This window comes from Oncorhynchus kisutch, linkage group LG20, assembly GCF_002021735.2.
Source record: "Oncorhynchus kisutch isolate 150728-3 linkage group LG20, Okis_V2, whole genome shotgun sequence".
NCBI classification, from domain to species: domain Eukaryota; kingdom Metazoa; phylum Chordata; class Actinopteri; order Salmoniformes; family Salmonidae; genus Oncorhynchus; species Oncorhynchus kisutch.
Genome location: NC_034193.2, coordinates 51,396,731 through 51,419,198, shown reverse-complemented (window position 1 = coordinate 51,419,198; position 22,468 = coordinate 51,396,731). Strand labels below are relative to the sequence as shown.

The following is a 22,468-nucleotide window of genomic DNA, read 5'->3' as shown; positions in this document are numbered from 1 at the left end:
TTTACCAATGAGTGTATATATATGAATGGACAAAGCCATCGAGTTACACAGAAACCGCGGGAAGATCCTTGGAGTTGTATACAGAGTGAAACAACTGCCAAAAGGCAGACAAAGGGAAAAGAACGAGAACGTTACCCGAGGCATTATGGTGTGTAACACACACAGTTCCATTGTTGCATTTTTATTTCGAATTGCTTATAAAGAATCCGCAACAACCCTGTCATATAGGCCTACCAGCAAAACACGTTTATATAGCCTATAGGCCAACATTTAATAGCTATTGAGGATATCAGAAGGCCTCTGCACAAACTGAGTGGATGGCACTCACACATGAGAAATAGGAAAGGCCTAACATTCCATATGAGGGAATTCAAAGCCTTCTCTCTACGTTTGATACTATTGAATTATAAATGAATTTAAGGTCTACAAAACGTTTTTCTACTTCATATCTAATCTCGAAGTGACATAGAAGTGATATTGAATAGAAAGCTTTCCTTTGTAGGCCTGAACCAATTAGGCATTAAATTAAGCCGAAAAGTAGCACTAGCAGTCCAGAAAAATACGTAAACAAGTCCCCGTTAAATTAAAGCTATAAAGGCAAGTACTAGAAATAACCCTTTAAATGTAGATAGTCTGCCTAAACATTCTACCTAAACATTCAAATAGCCTATCTCTTTATCTTGAAAGGAACACGTAGCCTACTGGCGAAGCCTGCCAAAACGAGTATCTTTCTTCTTTCAATAGCCAAGGACTGAGCAGGTAGCATAACGTTGGATGAAAACAGCACTCAGCACAAATGTAGGCTATATTTGCATTGCCAAGATTTACAACCGGCAGAAAATCAAAATAAAAGCGTTGCCGAGGGGGAAAATAACTGCTTGCTGTGGGGACCAGTAAATTGTAATCTCTTCCAGAAAACATGTTCTGCTATAGCCGCTTTCTGTGTTTCTGTAGAACCACTTTAGACGACCGCGCATCTCTGAACTTCTCTTCTCTCTTGTTATATTTGACTTACATCATATAGACTGTTAAAATAGGAACAAACCTCCTCTCTTGTTATATTTGACTCACATCATATAGACTGTTAAAATAGGAACAAACCTCCTCTCTTGTTATATTTGACTCACATCATATAGACTGTTATAATAGGAATAAACCTCCTCTCTTGTTATATTTGACTCACATCATATAGACTGTTATAATAGGAATAAACCTCCTCGCACTTCATCTCAGTAAAAACAGATCCAAGTGGCGGGAAACTCCGCGTTAGGCGCGAGGCTCAACCAAAAGCAGCAAGACTTGCAGCCAAATAGGTCAGCTTTTTCTCACACGAAAATTGAACATTTTACTATTCATAAACATAAATATACCCAGTGTGTGTTCAATGTTACACTAAATATAATTTTACTTCCAGGTTTTTACTCTGAATAGGCCCATCTGCAGACCTACATGGACCTAATGGTTTCTAACAATTTTAACTATCAACCCCATATAATAACCCAAATGATAAAGATTGACTACAAATAATTTTTCGGAATAAGATGAATAAAGAAATTGTCTATTTTCATACATTATCTGTAGGTTATGTGGGCCTACGGATGGAGCCTATTTGTAAGTTACTAGAATCTTCTGTTTTGTTCTAGTATGGCCTTAAACAAGTAGAGACGCATCATGTAATAACATCAAAATAATCCTACATAGATAAATAAACCATGAATACACCCCAATGATATATTCAATGTTTCTTTACTGCTTGAAATGACTAAATAAATACATTACATTTGGACAAATTCTGCTACATATTGAGATTTAACAACTGATACGTGCAACTAATAAACGAACGTCATAATTTCTTGTGCATGCTTTGCCATTTCATTTGAACCTGGTTGCCATCTCTGTTGAGAAATTCCATTCCACTCCTTGGTCATTTACCAAAGACACGAGTGGAACGTCAGCTAAAAAAAGACTTGTAGATCCGAAATCAAATGATCAAGTTGATTAAATGATGTTTCATTTTCGTGCACTTCACCTTATAGCCTGAATCACTACGAAGGTACATTTACTCAGAAACATGCTTCTGCTTTACTGGACAATAGTGCAATCCTCTATTTCTACTGTTGGCCAATTTTGGTAAATTCAGTTATAAACAATGAAATGCAATGTAAAAGCTAATTCATTCATTTCTAAAATAGTAAGAAAAAAAGGAGAGAGCAATTAAGTTGAATTTAAATGTATTGTTGAGACAGTTTGGTAACCTAAACGTTTTTTCCTGTAAATAACATAGGCCTTTTATGTGGTTTAGCAGTTGAGTATAGAGAAAAAATATATTTTCTTCTAAAATACAAAATGTACAGTAGAAAAAACGAATTAACCACCAGCATATCTGTATAAGCTAATTATAATATTTGGGAATAATAAAATGATGTTTCTTTACTCAAATGCCTTGCTCAAACATAGTCATATCACGCAGAACATATTTTCAGGTATAAAAACACTTCAATCCATTGCTATTCACATATCACTGCTTCTATAGTCATGTTTCTTATTTTTCATAGTAAAAGTTCTAGAAATGCATTTTAGGGATGCAATACAAATAACACAATTCAACTAAAAGCAATGACTGGACTAGATTATTGGACTAGATTATGATTTCCGTATTAGGCGTACTTATAAATAGGGATATGATGTAAAAATAATAATAATATGGCTAAGGTCAAGTTGTTGAAGGAAATCGAATTAGTTAAAAAAATGCGATCGGAACGTATGACTACTTCATTCTATTTTAGTATAAGGTTCATTCAAGATGGTGAAGCAATGACTGGTGAGTGACACCGAGTACAGGAGAACTGCACGTATTCTCTTGCTCTCCCATAAAACACAAAGTCACTGGAGAGCGCGAGGACGGACGTGTCACAGTTGAAATTGGGAGGACAACGTTCGACATCTGCTCAGTAAAATCACATATTGACAGGTACTGCGATGATGTAAGGGAAAGAGTGCGAGGGATTTGGACCACGGCACAGAGGGATATTTTCCACGTCAAATGCTCGTGTGTGTGTGTGTGTGTTGCTGCTTACTTTCTAGGGTGTTCTGTATTCAAGTTTCGGTGCTCTAGAATAGATTGCGGAATTACTATGAGTCATGAAGTTGTTAAAAGGGCCTGTGCTTTGCCTAGAAGATCCAATGCAAACTTCTTAACTTCCCTCCTTGTACAAGGCAGGAATATCTGCATTAGTATGGAGCATTCTGCCATTTAGGCTGCTCTGTATTAAAAGAAAAAGGGGAAAAAATGTGTTCCTATAGCTACAGCCAAGTTTCCATGTTTTCTTCCCACGGGGACAGGAGGAAAAGCAAGGTGCGCAGGACAGCAGAGCCGCACTGCAGTTGCAGCAGACTAGCATACCATTACACGTTTGCAACTGTGTATAAACCATAGGGTTTAAAAATACAGGTTACAATAGTGTCTCTTCTTCCTCACAAACACACTTTCTCTCTCGCTCGCTCGCTCTCTCCCTCACAAACACACACTTCCTCACACTCCACTGCAAAATAAAACACAAGGGTCTCTCTCGCTCTCTCTCTCTATACATCCCCTTATCCTCTCAACCTGCATTCACTGCCAAAATCCAGAATACTACCAATTTGGTGCCATGCACTTGAATCAGTGTAACTGCAACCACTTTTAGTCTGCCCCAGTCTAGTCTGCCCCAGTCTAGTCTGCCCCAGCCTAGTCTGCCCCAGCCTGAAGTTAACATAACTCCCTGAGAAAATGAGAAGAAACTCTGTCCTTCCTTCCTTCCTTCCTTCCTTCCTTCCTTCCTTCCTTCCTTCCTTCCTTCCTTCCTTCCTTCCTTCCTTCCTTCCTTCCTTCCTTCCTTCCTTCCTTCCTTCCTTCCTTCCTTCCTTCCTTCCTTCCTTCCTTCCATCCATCCTTCCTTCCTTCCCTCGTTCCTTCCTTCCTTTCCTTCCTTCCTTCCTTCCTTTCCTTTTCTTTATTTCTTTATTTTCTCGTTAGTGAGGCAGTTAGAATGATGATTAATGTGTGTCTGTGCATCGTTTGTAATTATCCCTGTTTACACACGGACTCATTACTATGTGTGAAAGTCTGGAACCATTTCCGTGGCGAGGGAGTGAGTGTATGTGTGTGTGTGTGTGTGTGTGTGTGAGGCCCTGTGTGTATTTGTGCTATAAACGGATCCAGACGCACAGGGCCCTGCCCGGATCGGAGCCTCTTCCAGCTATAGACTACAAATCCCAGAATACATGGCAGGAGGCCTCATCTAGACAATGGCCCAGTCATATTCTAACAATTTCCTGCCTGGTAATAAGAAGACTACAATATCACAATATTGACAATTGATACAGCAGCCTAACATTACTGAGAGGATTCATTGTGTCTATTGGAATGCGAAATAACGAATTCATAACTCATTGATTCAGCCATTCATTGATTCATTCACTTTTTATTCATTCGTGCATTCAGTGCTACATGACATTATTAGGAGTGTATATTTCAGTGCAGGGCAGGGAGAAGCAGCTAAGCGGATCAGATATGTCACTAAGTCCCCTGTCCATTATAATAGTACTACTTGCCCCCGGGGCGGCACTAGGTATTCTCTGTCTGCCCCCCAGCTGGTCGGCTCCATTAAAAGTGAATGCACAGCATTCCCCCCAGCAGTCCACAAGGGCGGCCATTCCTGAAAAGGTCAAGTGGGCAGTGCTTGACACTCAGAGGGGAGGGCAGGGTGTGTGTGTGTGTGTGTGTGTGTGTGTGTGTGTGTAGGGGGGACAGACAGACTGTTTTCCAGCTAAACGAGAGGGGGGGACTGTCTCACACTCTGAACCTGAGTGTGTATTTGTGTCATGGACACTGTCTGACACACATGACACACACATACACACACACTCAAGTTCATATACAGTATATATCATATTCCAATAACAGCTTGACCACAGTACAGCTGCAGGGACTTAATATAAACCTTGGATGAGTGTTGGTGGAGTACAGCAGGAATGAAGCAGATAATCAAACCATATATCCCCTTCCCTCCTCTCTCGTCCCCCCTGCTCACCACTCCTCTCCTCTCCCCTGCTCTCCTCTTCGCTCGCCTCCCCATTCCCCTTTCCTCCCCTCCTCTCCTCTCGCCTCCCCTCCTCCCCCCTCTCCTGCTCTGTCAACAGCTCTCCCTGAAACAAGAGATTGAGTGGGAACTCACTCTATTGAGTGAGTTCCCTCCTCTCTCTATCACTCTCTCTCTCTCTCTCTCTCTCTCTCTCTCTCTATCAATCACACGCTCTCTCTCTATCACTCTCTCTCTCCCTTTCTCTCTATCAATCACTCTCTCTCTCTATCACTCTCTCTACCACACACTCTCCCTTTCTCTCTATCAATCACACTCTCTCCCTTTCTCTCTATCACTCTCTCTCTCCCTTTCTCTCTATCACTCACTCTCTCTCTATCACTCTCTCTACCACACACTCCCTTTCTCTCTATCAATCACACTATCTCCCTTTCTCTCTATCACTCTATCTCTCCCTTTCTCTCATCACGCTCTCTCTTCCTTTCTATCTATCACTCTCTCTCTTCCTATCTATCTCCCTATCTATCACTCCCTATCTATCACACTCTCTCCCCTTCACTCTCTTTTACTCCCTCTCCCTTTCTCGGTTTCTGTAATTCTCTCTCTTTCATTCCTCCTCAGTCCTCCCTCTGCCAGTTGGTGAGGCGAGGTGCCAACCCTTCCCCACCGCCGGGCACGATGCCCTCACCCTTTATGCAAATGTCTCACAACCATCCCACCAGCCCAACTCACACATTCATTCTGTACCCCACCAACCCCAACACCAGCACTCTTCCCTAATTTACCACCCTTTCCTCGCTCTGTCACTCTGGTCTGCAGGCTCTCTCTCTCTCTCTATCTCTCTCTCTCTCTTTCTCTCTGTCTCTCTCTCTCTTTCTCTCTCTCTCTCGACAGCTATCTTTATTTCTCTCTCTGTAACCCTTACACTCTCTTGTCATCTCGGTCTCTCTTTCTCCCCTCTGTTCCCCTTCTCTCTCTTTCCCTCTTTTCTCTCTCAAATGGACCACCCCACACAGCTTGACTCAACCAGACTCCAAACTAGTACAGTCATTTATTACACTAGTGCCAAACAGACAAGTGCTGTGAGACTACCTTTTAGCCTTCCTAGTTCACCACGCACGCACACACACACATTGATGATGCATTGTACTGTTCATAAGAGGATACTACTTTACCAGTCTGTCTTCACCAGTCGGTCATCACCAGCCACGACAAACTGTTTTTGTAAATAACTCCCATTGAAATGTAGTGTGTCAGTTGATGTAATAGGATAGTAATGCTATGGGTCTGTCATCACCGTAGAATACATTTAATTACCCTTTTCATTGTGAGGGTTGGCCGCATTGTCCTCCACTACCTACTCTAGGATTAACTGTCCTGTTCTCCTCCTATCGAAACCCTAGTCCTCCACCAACTGTTCACTTGTCAATCTTGATTAATTAAATTGAACTCAAACAAATCTTAGTTAGGGACCAGAGATGTTCCTAGTAAGGTCATGTTTGTTTTGAAGGAAAACTGGCCCTAATCATAGTAAATAGAACTCCACTAAAGTTCTGTGGCTCGGTTACAGCATCCTCTGTTACAACATCCTCTGTTACAGCATCCTCTGTTACAACATCCTCTGTTACAGCATCCTCTGTTACAGCATCCTCTGTTACAACATCCTCTGTTACAGCATCCTCTGTTACAACATCCTCTGTTACAGCATCCTCTGTTACAGCATCCTCTGTTACAACATCCTCTGTTACAGCATCCTCTATTACAACATCCTCTTTTACAGCATCCTCTGTTACAGCATCCTCTGTTACAACATCCTCTGTTACAGCATCCTCTGTTACAACATCCTCTGTTACAGCATCCTCTGTTACAACATCCTCTGTTACAGCATCCTCTGTTACAACATCCTCTGTTACAGCATCCTCTGTTACAACATCCTCTGTTACAGCATCCTCTGTTACAGCATCCTCTGTTACAGCATTCTCTGTTACAGCATCCTCTGTTACAACATCCTCTGTTACAGCATCCTCTGTTACAGCATCCTCTGTTACAACATCCTCTGTTACAACATCCTCTGTTACAGCATCCTCTGTTACAACATCCTCTGTTACAGCATCCTCTGTTACAGCATCCTCTGTTACAACATCCTCTGTTACAACATCCTCTGTTACAACATCCTCTGTTACAACCACAGCTGACAGACAGATAAACGCAAACACAGTTTTGACCAGGGTCTATAGGTCTCTCATCAAAAGTAGTGCACTATATAGGGAATAGGCTAACATTTGGGATGCAGCCAGGGTCTGAGAGGAGACTCCGGGGAGGGAATCACATCTCTCCAACAGGGACCGAGCCTGATGGACGATTTAGAACCTGTTCAATTTAATTCAGTACTAGTAGATCAAAATCCTGACAAAAACCACCTAAGAACAGTACTTATTCCAAACACTTTTTTTCTACTTCCTACGTCAGGGGTGGGCATCTACGGCCCGCGGGCCCAGCCCATTCAATAGCTAAATTCATGGCAGAAAACACCTAAAATGGGCACTTAGTCCAAACACTTTCCCTTCCAAACCGTAGTAACACAGCTACAGATGTGGTGGTGGTACCACTGGTTACACTGTGAGTCAGAACAGAAGAGAGAGAGCTGGACTGTTCTCCTATTCTGAGAGTAGCTGTTGCACGTACACGCGCACACACATAGACACACATACACAAGCTGTAGCTGCCACGTCAGATGCTTCTCAACTTCTTGGCTGTCAGTCAGGAGACGCAGAGCTGATTCAGGGTGAAAAAAAATGAACTTGGCTTTAAAGCTACAATCTGTGATCTAGGAATATGTTCTAGAGTTCACTTTCAATTCTAGATTGATTCTTGAAGAATATAACTTGCGTCGTGAGCCTACAGCACAACTGTCCTTATCCTGTCCTATCCTATCCTATCTTATCTTATCCTACCCTATCCTATCCCATCCTACCTTATCCTATCCTATCCTATCCTATCCCATCCTACCCTATCCTATCGTATCCTATCGTATCCTACCCTGTCCTATCCCATCCTACCCTATCCTATCGTATCCTACCCTATCCTATCGTATCCTACCCTAACATACCCTATCCTAACCTACCCTACCCTATCCCATCCTACCCTATCCTACCCTACTCTATGCTATCCTACCTTATCCTATCCTACCCTATCCTATCCTACCCTATCCTATCCCATCCTACCCTATCCTACCCTATCCTACCTTATTCTACCCTACCCTATCCTACCCTATCCCATCCTACCCTATCCTACCCTACCCTATCCTTCCCTATCCTATCCTATCCTATCCTACCATATCCTATCCTGCCCTATCCTATCGTAAACCCCATTTTTTTATTTTTTATTACTCCCTCGTTTACAAACTGCCGTATTGCTGAGAACGAAACCCGGACTGTAGCTTTCAAATGTGCAGTGCAGCAGCCGCAGCCGAGCCAAGCCTCACACCACCACTGTGGCCAAATGAGTCAAGCCAGAGTTATAGCTGCTACTTCATCACCAACAAAAACAGCCGTGTGGGTTTGACCTCTGCTGCACTGTTCAATCATGCTTCAGACTGCAAGAGAAGATGGTTTCAGGATGGAGAAGAGAGAATTCCAGAATGTTTACTGTTATCAATAGTCCCGTTACAGTGTGCACGTACACACACACACACGCACACACACACACACACACGCACGCACACGCACGCACGCACACACACGCACGCACGCACGCACGCACGCACGCACACACACACACACACACACACACACACACACACACACACACACACACACACACACACACACACGCACGCATGCACACACGCACACACACACGCACACACACACACACACACACGCGCGTGCTTTAGGGCCTGGAAAGCGAACACACAGGGTATATAAGAATCAGATGTACAATAGGATTCAGGGTTTACGTCGTTCTCCAAATGGAGAGCTGCTGTATTGTGTGAGTCAACATTACAGTTTCTGCCTTTTCAAATATGTGATTCTTCAGGGGGAAAGGAAAGGGAACTCTGTCTAAGTCTGTGTCCCAAATGACACCTCATTATCATAGGGCGCTAGTCAAAAGTAGTGCACTATGTAGGGAATAGGGTGCCAGTTGACACGCAGCCCATAAAGGGGGATAGAGGAGGATTAAGAGGAGGCACATTTCCATAATATCTGATTCCTCAGATAGGTACTTGGCTCGTAGCACTAGCTCCCTCTAAGTAGAATAATATGGTCTGTGTCCAAAGGGCACCCTATTCCCTGTATAGTGAGCTACTTTTGACCAGAGCCATATGGGGCCCTGGTCTAAAGTCGTACACTATATAGGGAATAGGGTGCCCTTTGGGACATAGACGTGGTTTTGATGCATTAGTATCAGCATTCCATCACATCCCGTAAAGAAACTCAATATGTTTATTATCAACCATTTTAATCTGGAGGAGTAGACAGGAGTCAGACAAGGTGGAGAACCAGGTCGGGTTTAACATAGAGGCTGACTGGGGAGGGAAGTTGGGTAACTGTCTTTGGGAATGAATGACATTCCGTTCTTAGACAATAGACTGGCAAATGGAGAAATAGTTGTTAGATCGGCTAGACGGGCTGATTTCCAAGGAAAGCTAGCAAAGTAGCTTTTTAGTTTGACAAAATCTGAGATAAGACCCATGGCTCGCTTTTACTGAGAGAGAGAGAGAGAGAGAGAGGGTTTGTGTGATATTGTGTGACGTGTGTGTGTGTGTGTGTTTGTGTATCTCCTGTACTGAGAGAACTCTGAGACACAGAGACAGTGAGCAGTAGGTTACAGTACTTACTCTGGTCACACACACACACACACACACACACACACACGAAAGGAAAATCTAGACGTAATAACAAATTAAATGGGAAGTTTTTCATCATTCCGATATTTGTTTAAAAGCTTATTTGTTTATTCACTTATAAACCTCCCATAAAGCCTCCAACTCAAAATTCCTCTGTTTGGAACACGAGAGAGAACATTCAAACAGTGTAAATTCCCATTGCTGGGAAAAGGATCGGCTCTATTCCAGGACCAATCCATAACATCTGAAAAGAAATACATTGAGCGCAACCGGGAAAACACAAACTGCCGGGAACGAGTTCAATGCTCATTGGAGATGTATGTTTCCCTCCTCCATGGTTGCCCCCCAAATAGCACCCTATTCCCTATATAGTGCACTACTTTTGACCAGGGCCCATAGGGCTCACAAACTCCCACTACTCTCACTGAGCTGGCTTGTTGTCGCTCCTGTTCCAGTTAACACACCACAAGCCAGAGAGAGTACCGCAAAAATGTCTAAATCAGCATCATTAGGCCTGTGTGCTCTAAACACACACGTTTCCCCTGAGTCTGGAGCCCTGGTGTGTGTGTGTGTCTTTAAGTCAATAAACACAAACATATCACCATCTCCCACCCAGCCACAACCCCTTCTAGCTATCTTGCCTCCCTAGTTGTAGCCACCAGCCCCCCAATGCCTCCAACCGCCCTCACCACCGCACCCAATACTGTCAACCGCCCTCACCACCGCACCCAATACTGTCAACCGCCCTCACCACCGCACCCAATACCCTCAACCACCCTCACCACCGCACCCAATACTGTCAACCGCCCTCACCACCGCATCCAATACTGCCAACCGCCCTCACCACCGCATCCAATACTGCCAACCGCCCTCACCACCGCATCCAATACTGCCAACCGCCCTCACCACCGCATCCAATACTGCCAACCGCCCTCACCACCGCATCCAATACTGCCAACCGCCCTCACCACCGCATCCAATACTGCCAACCGCCCTCACCACCGCATCCAATACTGCCAACCGCCCTCACCACCGCATCCAATACCCTCAACCTCCCTCACCACCACACCCAATACTGTCAACCGCCCTCACCACCACACCCAATACCCTCAACCACCCTCACCACCGCACCCAATACTGCCAACCACCCTCACCACCGCACCCAATACCCTCAACCACCCTCACCACCGCACCCAATACTGCCAACCACCCTCACCACCGCACCCAATACCGCCAACCACCCTCACCACTGCACCCAATACTGTCAACCACCCTCACCACCGCACCCAATACCGTCAACCACCCTCACCACTGCACCCAATACTGTCAACCACCCTCACCACCGCACCCAATACTGTCAACCACCCTCACCACTGCACCCAATACTGTCAACCACCCTCACCACCACACCCAATACCGCCAACCGCCCTCACCACAGCACCACGTGTGTGTGGTGAGAGAGAGGGCTCCAAATGTCTTTCATTTGCAGGTCCGACTCCCAGTTGAAGAGTTGCATGTGTGTGACTGTGTGTTGAAACTCCACAGGTGAGATTGGTCAAATGAAACTAGGAATAACGTAAGGAGTAACAATGGAAAGGGTTAGAAGTGAGTTTGGGGTAAAACCTTCTAATCCACATCTGCATGTGTTTTAATATGGTTTCACATTAACTTACAATTGCCTCTCAGCACATGTGTGTGTGTGTGTGTGTGTGTGTGTCTCTTCCCCAATCCATATGGTATTACCAACCGTCATTACGGACAGTTTAATAACGATCATCATCAGAGTTGACTGATTCTTACCATGTTATTTTGTAATTGTCAATATTTCTGTCAGGTGGATCATCTTAGAGCAGGGGTAGGTAACTACATTCAGCCTTGGAGTGTCGGGGGTCGCGAAGATAATTATATTCATCTGTACACTGCAAATTGACCACAACTACACGTAAGCCCAAAAAGAGATTGTAGTTGGACATTTCACTCGTTTCATACTTTGATTACATTGAGACAAGATCACGTTTCTTTTTCATTCCTGGGAAAATATGTGCTTTTTATATATTTTTTGCTGAGTTTCAAACAAATATATGTTTTTTGTGTGTTTGTTTTTACTCAACTTTGGCAGGCCAAAAATAATCCTTCCCGGGCGGTTTTGACCCGCGGGACGCCTGTTGCCGACCCCTGTGTTATAGGAAGTAGTCTGCAATCAGATTGAAAACAGAAGCAGCAGGCACCTGAATCCAATTCATTTAATGTGACCCTTCCTGAACAACACTAGACCCTCACCAAGCATCGATGTGTAGAGGAACACGTTTGGGCCAATGGAATATATTCTCATGGACAGAGAATCAAGACAACAGCCATTAAGGAGGAATGTATGTATCGTGAGGCCGGTACTCGCACAAACTCAAGATGTTGTCAGTCACATCAAAACCAAAAAGTCTGCACTACTATAGTGCACTACTTTTGACCAGGGCCCATAGGGTGCACTACTTTTGACCAGGGCCCATAGGATGCACTACTTTTGACCAGGGCCCATAGGGTGCACTACTTTTGACCAGGGCCCATAGGGTGCACTATTTTTGACCAGGGCCCATAGGGTGCCATTTGGGATGCAGGCCTGGCCCATCTTGTCAAGCCATGATTAGTGCATATTATGGGATGAAAGCGTTGACGTGTCAATACTGTCAATGTGTGAAGTGAAAAGCAGGTCTGTTCAGCGCTGCACGGCCTGCGGCCTCATACTCCCGCTTTCAAACACACCTGTATGCACGCATACACACACTCATCTGTATGCACACATACACACACACTCATCTGTATGCACACATACACACACACTCATCTGTATGCACACATACACACACACTCATCTGTATGCACACATACATACACACTCATCTGTATGCACACATACACACACACTCATCTGTATGCACACATACACACACACTCATCTGTATGCACACATACACACACACACACACTCATCTGTATGCACGCATACACACACACTCATCTGTATGCACACATACACACACACTCATCTGTATGCACACATACACACACACTCATCTGTATGCACGCATACACACACACTCATCTGTATGCACACATACACACACACTCATCTGTATGCACACATACACACACACTCACCTGTATGCACACATACACACACACACACCTGTATGCGGGAAGAAGCAGCTTTAGAAGTACAGTGCAGTACGTTGCCATGGCGTTTCGCATCACACAACAGTACTCTGATTTAAATGTATATATAATCAAAATAAATGAATTGCAAACGATGTGACTTACTCTACGAGCATCAGGATCACTTGGCCAAGTCACTGTGAAGAATCCTGAAGAAGTCTCCTCTTAAGTCAATCTATGCAAATGCTGCTTTAAAAAAAAGTATGCTTGAAAATGAACAAATAAATAGATGAAAAACAGAAAGGAAGGAATGTTACAATAGAGTTCCAGCTAATTGTGATGTGACCTGTTGATGTGAGGGTCTGTAGTGCTGCAGACTGGCCACAGAGAAGTCTCTCTCTAATACAGCACACACACTCATTCTCCCTCTCTCTGTTTCTACACAGACACACACACACACTCATTCTCCCTCTCTCTGTTTCTACACAGACACACACACACAGACACACACACACGCACTCTTTCTCTCTCCCTACACACACAATCTCTTTTCCACACAGGCCTCCCTGCCTCCCTCTGTGTGCTCACAGCTGTGGATCTTGTACTGGGTTCACCTAAGGTAAAGATATGGTATATTACGTAATGGCTTATAGATTTTTCCACCCTTGGAGGGCAGCCAAAACCCTCCTCCTCTCTCCAGAGGAGTGAGAGCAGTGAGTTGAGAGTAGAGGAGAGCAGAGAGTTAGAGAACACTTTGTTCTACTGAGACTGACTGACTGTACTGTCCAGGCCTAGCCCAGCTAGCACACTTCTACTACAGTGGTGTACGGAATCAAAGGACGTTTTTCAGTACGAAAAGTACTGGACTGACTGACAGAGAGAGAGAGAGAGAAGGACAGAGAGGGGGGGCAGAGAGAGAGAGAATGGGGAGGGACAGAGAGAGAGAGAGGGGACATTAAGAGAAAGAGAGGGGAAAGTAAGAGAAAGAGAGGGGACAGTGAGAGAAAGAGAGGGGACAGAGAGCGAGAGAGAGGGGAGGGACAAAGGGAGAGAGGGACAGAGACAGAGAGAGAGAAAAAGAGTGAGAGAGCTGCTCTATATTGATGTGACAGTCTAACATGCCTACAGCATTAGACGCTCCTGTCAACACCTCCCCATGCAAACGCTCCCTGTGGTACAAACACACTAAAATAAATGACCTTCAGTGCGTGTTGTGTCATGCCAATGCAGTGAAGCACTGGTACTCTAGACCTATGGTATCCTATGATCAGATCAACTGGCAAAGGGTACTGGATTACACATACACTAACCTATATCTAGCTGTATGGTTGACGAATGCTTGTTCCAACCACAGGACTAAATAGAACACTAATCATACACATGTATCTCTATGGTCCCATCTAACAGGGATCAAACCAATCAGGCTGTTCTACCTGCTTCATATGCTGTGTTATTACTTCTTTAGCCTAGCAGCTAACCAATCAGGCTGTTCTACCTGCTTCATATGCTGTGTTATTACTTCTTTAACCTAGCAGCTAACCAATCAGGCTGTTCTACCTGCTTCATATGCTGTGTTATTACTTCTTTAACCTAGCAGCTAACCAATCAGGCTGTTCTACCTGCTTCATATGCTGTGTTATTACTTCTTTAACCTAGCAGCTAACCAATCAGGCTGTTCTACCTGCTTCATATGCTGTGTTATTACTTCTTTAACCTAGCAGCTAACCAATCAGGCTGTTCTACCTGCTTCATATGCTGTGTTATTACTTCTTTAACCTAGCAGCTAACCAATCAGGCTGTTCTACCTGCTTCATATGCTGTGTTATTACTTCTTTAACCTAGCAGCTAACCAATCAGGCTGTTCTACCTGCTTCATATGCTGTGTTATTACTTCTTTAACCTAGCAGCTAACCAATCAGGCTGTTCTACCTGCTTCATATGCTGTGTTATTACTTCTTTAACCTAGCAGCTAACCAATCAGGCTGTTCTAGCTGCTTCATATGCTGTGTTATTACTTCTTTAACCTAGCAGCTAACCAATCAGGCTGTTCTACCTGCTTCATATGCTGTGTTATTACTTCTTTAACCTAGCAGCTAACCAATCAGATTATTATCTGGCACTACTTCTTTCCTGCAAATCTTCAGATCAACTGTCTACACTGGATATATATATATTTCTAACATATCTGACAGTGAAGCTTCTGTCTGCAAATTCTCTTCAGTTTACTAATACAGGATACAGTGAGCCTAATGGTTAGAGAGCTGGGCCAGTAAACGAAAGGTCACTGGTTCGAATCCCCGAGCCGACTATGTGAAAAATCTGGCCAGGTACCTTTGAGCAAGGCACTTAACCCTAATTTCTCCTGTTAGTCTCTCTGGTTAAGAGTGTTTGCTAAAAGACAAAAATGTCAACTGTATCGAAACACGTGACGCAAACATTGTATCAAGCTCCTGATGAAGACGTAAGTAGAAAATCATCTGAGATGGAGGATTTAGTCAAGCCCTTTGGGACAGTATTCAATAGATCTGCTTTGTCAGAAATCAATGCCTATACATTGATCTAGCGGCTCTAATTAGATCTTTCTGTACTGTGTATGCGTGAGTGGTCTGTGTATGCGTGAGTGGTCTGTGTATACGTGAGTGGTCTGTGTATGAGTGAGTGGTCTGTGTATGTGTGAGTGGTCTGTGTATACGTGAGTGGTCTGTGTATGAGTGAGTGGTCTGTGTATGCGTGAGTGGTCTGTGTATGTGTGAGTGGTCTGTGTATACGTGAGTGGTCTGTGTATGAGTGAGTGGTCTGTGTATGCGTGAGTGGTCTGTGTATGCGTGAGTGGTCTGTGTATGCTTGAGTGGTCTGTGTATGCGTGAGTGGTCTGTGTATGCGTGAGTGGTCTGTGTATGTGTGAGTGGTCTGTGTATACGTGAGTGGTCTGTGTATGAGTGAGTGGTCTGTGTATGCGTGAGTGGTCTGTGTATGCGTGAGTGGTCTGTGTATGCGTGAGTGGTCTGTGTATGCGTGAGTGGTCTGTGTATGCGTGAGTGGTCTGTGTATGAGTGAGTGGTCTGTGTATGCGTGAGTGGTCTGTGTATGCGTGAGTGATCTGTGTATGCGTGAGTGGTCTGTGTATGTGTGATTGGTCTGTGTATGTGTGAGTGGTCTGTGTATGCGTGAGTGGTCTGTGTATGCGTGAGTGGTCTGTGTATGCGTGATTGGTCTGTATGTGTGTGAATGGTCTGTGTATGCGTGAGTGGTCTGTGTGTGTGTGTGAGTGGTCTGTGTGTGTGTGAGTGGTCTGTGTGTGTGTGAATGGTCTGTGTGTGTGTGAGTGGTCTGTGTGTGTGAGTGGTCTGTGTGTGTGTGTGAGTGGTCTGTGTGTGTGTGAGTGGTCTGTGTGTGTGTGAATGGTCTGTGTGTGTGTGTGAGTGGTCTGTGTGTGTGTGAGTGGTCTGTGTGTGTGTGAATGGTCTGTGTGTGTGTGAGTGGTCTGTGTGTGTGTGAATGGTCTGTGTGTGTGTGAATGGTCTGTGTGTGTGTGAGTGGTCTGTATATGCGTGAGTGGTCTGTGTGTGTGTGAGTGGTCTGTGTGTGTGTGAGTGGTCTGTGTGTGGATGCATGATGTGTCAAATCCTCTTTGGAGAAAAACCCTACAAAGTAACTAGGAGCTTTCATTTCACGGTTAACCGCCTTGTCCCATTCACTGGGTTAGCTACCCGACGAAAAAGAGAAGAAACTAAATAAAATAAAAAAAACACAAACGGGTGAGTCAGGGGGATGAGGGGGGAGGAGGGGGGAGGAGGGGGGAGGAGGGGGAAACAACAACATCTCCTCCAGAGTTGAGGATCCTTCCTAACCGTTGCTCTCTCTTCAACAGAGGCGAGTTGACGAGGAGAAGAAAGTGGAGGGAGGAGGAAGAAAAAGAAAATGGGAGTCTCTTCTCTTCCAGGGCAGCTGCCAGAGAGCCTCTTCTCATCCCTCACTCCTCTCATCCCTCACTCCTCTCATCCCTCACTCCTCTCATCCTTCACTCCTCTCATCCCTCACTCCTCTCATCCCTTACTCCTCTCATCCCTCACTCCTCTCATCCCTTACTCCTCTCATCCCTCACTCCTCTCATCCCTCACTCCTCTCATCCCTTACTCCTCTCATCCCTCACTCCTCTCATCCCTCACTCCTCTCATCCTTCACTCCTCTCATCCCTCACTCCTCTCATCCCTCACTCCTCTCATCCCTCACTCCTCTCATCCCTCACTCCTCTCATCCTTCACGTCTTTCATTACGTCTTTCCGTTATCACGTCTTCTGAAAGTTGTGTCCAACTTGGCAGAATCACAGACTTTGGTAGCGTCCCAAATGGCAACCTTTCCCCTGTAGGCCCTGGTCAAAAGTAGTGCACTGTTTAGGGAATAGGGTGGCATTTGGGACACAGCCTCTCCCTCCTTACCTTATGTATGTTCCTGGTTGGCAGGCTGGTCTGTCTGTAGACTGTGTGGGCTCAGGCTCAGAGGCTGACTCACAAATGGCACCCTATTCCCTAAATAGTGCACTACTTTTGACCAGGGTCCATAGTGCATAATGTAGAGAATAGGGTACTATTTTGGACACACAAAGAGTCTGTGGCCTTCATCTATCTACACCGTTTCATTATTGGTATGTGTGTACATTTGGTTCTGATGTCTGATAGAATTTAATACCCTACAGAGGGAACTCATGAGTGAATTGAATGATTAGGTTTTTCAGAGCTCGACAATACACTTCATCTCTAATCTTTAAACTAAGCAAATAGGTGCCTTATAATGGCCGCATTTCACATTGAATATAAAATGTGTTTTCTCATGGTGAGATTGGCTTGGCTGAGGAGAGGAGGATACGGCTGTTTGTCATCTATTCTTCTCTCTATCGTATCGACACCCACACACACACATATTGTACCATACTGAACTGATTATAGTTAACTTCTTCCCTCCACCACAATCCTCAATATGTATATCTGGAACGTGTGTGTGCGTGTGTGTTCCACAGCAGTATATCGCAGACCGCCACCAGACCGCTGTAGGGGCTGCCTGCTACCACTGGCCACGGCTCAGCCAAAATCTAATCCATGCTGGGGGGTTGGGGTGTGATACACACACACACACACACAGGGGACAGTCAGCAACCTATTATCCTATGCTGCATGGTGATTGTGGAGGGGCGGCGGTAAAGTGTGGTAAATCCATTTTCCATGGGCGGTCAGGAAGACTGCACAGCTAAAAAGATGAACAGACTTAACTCGTCTTCCTCAAAGGCAGGAGGAGAGGAGATGCACCCGGCCCCCGACCCCCGGCCCCCCGGCCCCCGGCCCCCCGACCCGGGATGAGAGATATAGTACAAGGTATCCTACAGGACTTCAGCTAGCTGGGACTTTAGTGCTTGCATCATTAGGTTACCAGTGGTAGAGATGGAGCATTCTGTTTAAATGTGGCGATGTATATATGCATGTACATTCTGTCTCATTATGCATACAGTATAGTAAATGTATATACATGTATTATTACATGGATGCGTACAAGCGTGCATAAACACATACAGTAAATGTACACATTTACAAGCACTGCAGTATATATAACAGACATAGTCCTATACACATAGAACATATGTACTAGCACAGGGCCCACCAGGCAGAACTGACCCCAGGCAGAAGCTGACCCCAGGCAGAAGCTGACCCCAGGCAGAAGCTGACCCCAGGCAGAACTGACCCCAGGCAGAAGCTGACCCCAGGCAGAAGCTGACCCCAGGCAGAGCTGACCCCAGGCAGAAGCTGACCCGAGGCAGAAGCTGACCCCAGGCAGAGTTGACCCCAGGCAGAACTGACCCCAGGCAGAAGCTGACCCCAGGCAGAAGCTGACCCCAGGCAGAGCTGACCCCAGGCAGAGCTGACCCCAGGCAGAGCTGACCCCAGGCAGAAGTTGACCCCAGGCAGAGCTACGCCCAGGCAGAGCTGACCCCAGGCAGAGCTGACCCCAGGCAGAGCGGTGTGATCCATTAGCCTGGGGGAGATTAATAAGTAACCAGAACACAATGTAGTGCAGGGTGTCACCCTGCCAGGCAGCGCCGGGGCATTCTACCCATCCATCACCCCAAACCTTATGCCTATTCTCAGCTCCACCATCATAGAAATACAACAACTAGAATGGGCATTCAAGTCAATGTTCCCTGATAGGTGGAGGGGCTGCGGGTCCCATTCTAATAGTTATATTTCTATGTCCAACACCAGCTCCTGTCCCCGTGTCGGTGTGGTGAAAAGTGACACCACGTCAGGAACGATGTTACCAGCTTGGTAGGCTATGTTACCGGATCAAGGGAGGCCACCTCGGCTTACACCAACACCACCGTACACCCCAGTCACCATCCGGTGCTGGTGTAACCAAAACCCACCGCTGACGCATGAGGTCCCTGGAGGACAAACTGGGTGAGAATAACTCACACTACTGACAGACTTACCGCCTGACATCAGGACTAAGGCCTATCTATCTTTACCTGACGACTCAAACTGAATCCTTCCACTGCTCTATGTTAGCTACATAGTCAGTCTGAGACTGCCATCATTGAAGTTGTTTGTGGTGATGTCAAAATGAGGATTGTTGGACAAAACAAAGTCATCATTGGATCATTTCTAACCAATCTGAGTATCAAAGCCAGTGATGAATTTTCTAAAAGCTGCTTTACCCACATGTATTTCTGGTGCTGGCCCAACCCATCGGTTTCTGGGACCAATCAGAATGGTTAGAATGTGTTCACATTCTAGACATCTTTGGGGAGGTACTCAGATCCAGACTCATTGCGGAGAAGAAACTAACGTCCATGGGCGTAGTATTTGGCTGGAGCAAGGAGTTTGGGTAGCCAGGCAATATCTATGTAACATGGCAAGCTGTAACTTAAAAGTGTAAATGGCAAATGAATCTATTTGAAATAGTTGAAAAATGAGACATGTAACATACATTTTATTTTGTGATTTCTCGACTGTTCCAAATTGATGAATTGCATAATAAATAAGGACATCATCATCAACTACTGAATCATTCATTGGTGCTTCCAGTACTGAAGTGATGAAGGAAGGGGTTAACCTACAAGCATTGACAGGGCTGGTTCCAGGCAGACATGACATCACTTATGGCCTCAGGCCGCTTTAAAACTTTTTTAAAATGTCTCTTCACCCCATGGCAAAATGTGTACAATTGCAGGATATCTGCTTAGGGCCCCCAAAAGACTAGAGCTGGCCCTGCACATTTATCCTTGTGCGCTGACCTGCCCAAATCTCGTGGCAACGCTTCTCAATCACACTAATATGGACACACATACTGCGGTGTCCTTGCTTTCCCTTCACACGCAATCAAACTACAACTACATTATTCTTTGAGAGATAATTATGACATCATCTCTATCACCAAACGTACATTACCTAATGCTCACAGCTATGTTTGGCCTAAACTCATTTCTTTCTTTCAAGTCGACCATAACGCGGGCATTCATTGCCACACACGGCTCAGTGCGTTTTATGTACGCCTACGCATTTGATCTTGAAATCAATTCAAAAACAAGTGGGGAATATACTAAACATAAAATATATACATTTTTTTTAAACCATTAAATCGACCAACAACTAAACGCATGTCCAGCAAGGGTTACGTATTTTGTTATCAAGAGCAGCAGAAAAATTCATGGGTTGGCACTGTGCGTAAAAGGCAGACTGCGGAAGCCTCGTGAAAACGCAAGCAAATCCAGACTCGACGCAGTGTAGCCTGCACTAAATATCACATTTTCTGGGAAACTTGAGTGGAGACTGAAGCAATAATTGATATCCAAACACATTACATAAAACCTTTATGCAAATGGTTCCTTCCTCTCCTTCCTCTCCCTACAAAAAACATAAAACAGTGCCATATTCCTCCTCAAAAACCCTCCCAGCGCCACTTTGCAAATGTACTGATTTGGCTATCCATACTTCGCGTCCATTACGCGTCATGCCCAAGGTCCCTCACCTAAGCATGTCCATTCCAACAAAGCTTTTATCCTCATTAATAATGTATCACTGATTGTTTACGTTTGTTACCACATGTCCCCATTGCTGATTGTTTCATTATTAACAACATGGTTAAATCGAAGAAAATGTAAAGTCAATCTCCAGACAAAATGGTTGATTCCGGAGGAACGCGAGGATAATTCCCGCGGGTGGTATGATAAGCACACACACACTCTCTCTCTCTCACTCACCGGAAAACCAAGGTTAATTGGCCCTCTGAAAACTCCGTTCAACGCTTGGAGGGAACTTTTTAGTCAAAAGATCATATCGCAAGAATTTGCACAACTTGCAAACATATAATATTGGAACAGGCAAGAAAAAAAGATCGTGTATTTCCTTTCATATTCTCACTGCCAAATAATCTGCATAATGTCTTGAGGCCAAGCAACTTTGACTGCCTTTTTTATAATGCAAATACTGAATATGCTACTAGATTTAAATTAAATCAGATCATTATAACGCTGACAAATCAATTACTGGTGAAAAATCTATCAGTCGCGAGGAAAACAAATCAGCTCACAGAAGCTTAACAAGATCAATATGTATTGCGCATATGGGCAGCATGCACGCGCATATGGGCATAATGCACGCGCTCGCCGCGCTGCTCGGCTCATGTAGGCGGATCTGTAGCCAATTAATTTTAATTAATGGAAAGAAAGAGAAACATGATGCGCGCGGAGCTCAACCCCATATGCACTTGGCTTGGAAATATATCTAAACTAAATATGCAGTTTTTGAAAGAAGTGCCCTGAATAAATGTATAGGAAAATAAAACATAAACAAATTAAATAATGCCAAGTCTGAACTCTTACAAGCTAAATTACATTGACCCCAGCTGACCAATATGACAATATCTATCTTTAAAGAAATCATTAATGCTGTTTATGATTTTCTATAAGAAATACGTTTCTTTAAGACTGACATTTCTTCCACAGTGATTTTAGCTGAAGCGTTGACTGTCCTGTGTCTACTACAAAGAGCTGACGGAGAGGGCCTACATTTCTCCCCAGCCAAACATGCGGTTACTGTTCCTTAGGCCTAATTCTAAAACTGAACACTTGTTACAGAAAGTGAATAGAAATCACAGTGACAACAACACATCCAATTGTATGGTTAAAGTAGGCTATTAAGTCCAATTAAAATAACGAAGGGCACTCAATAATTCATGGAACTTCGAAAAACACTTGCAAAGCTGAGAAGGCCGCGTCTGGAATCTGGACTATTATGCGTGTAAGCACTTGCGTGTTGGTAAAATAAAATAATATTAATTGTGTGAATTATCCTATTAAAATTAAGTCAGAAATGCCATTAAAAAATGTACAATTCAACCTCA

The 22,468-nt window shown here is 44.5% G+C and overlaps 2 protein-coding genes across 2 annotated transcripts in view; one reads left to right on the top strand and one right to left on the bottom strand.

Annotated features, from left to right (window-relative positions):
- The window catches only part of LOC109865841 (kelch-like ECH-associated protein 1B), a 520,109-nt gene that overhangs the window by 235,455 nt on the left and 262,186 nt on the right, over positions 1–22,468 (bottom strand). The window lies entirely within an intron of this gene.
- LOC116355429 (early nodulin-75-like) overlaps positions 10,600–22,468 on the top strand; it is a 53,834-nt gene continuing 41,965 nt past the window's right edge. Inside the window, exon 1 of the mRNA XM_031799132.1 lies at positions 10,600–11,383. Within this exon, the coding sequence (XP_031654992.1) occupies positions 10,600–11,383 (784 nt within the window). The remainder of the gene's footprint in view (positions 11,384–22,468) is intronic.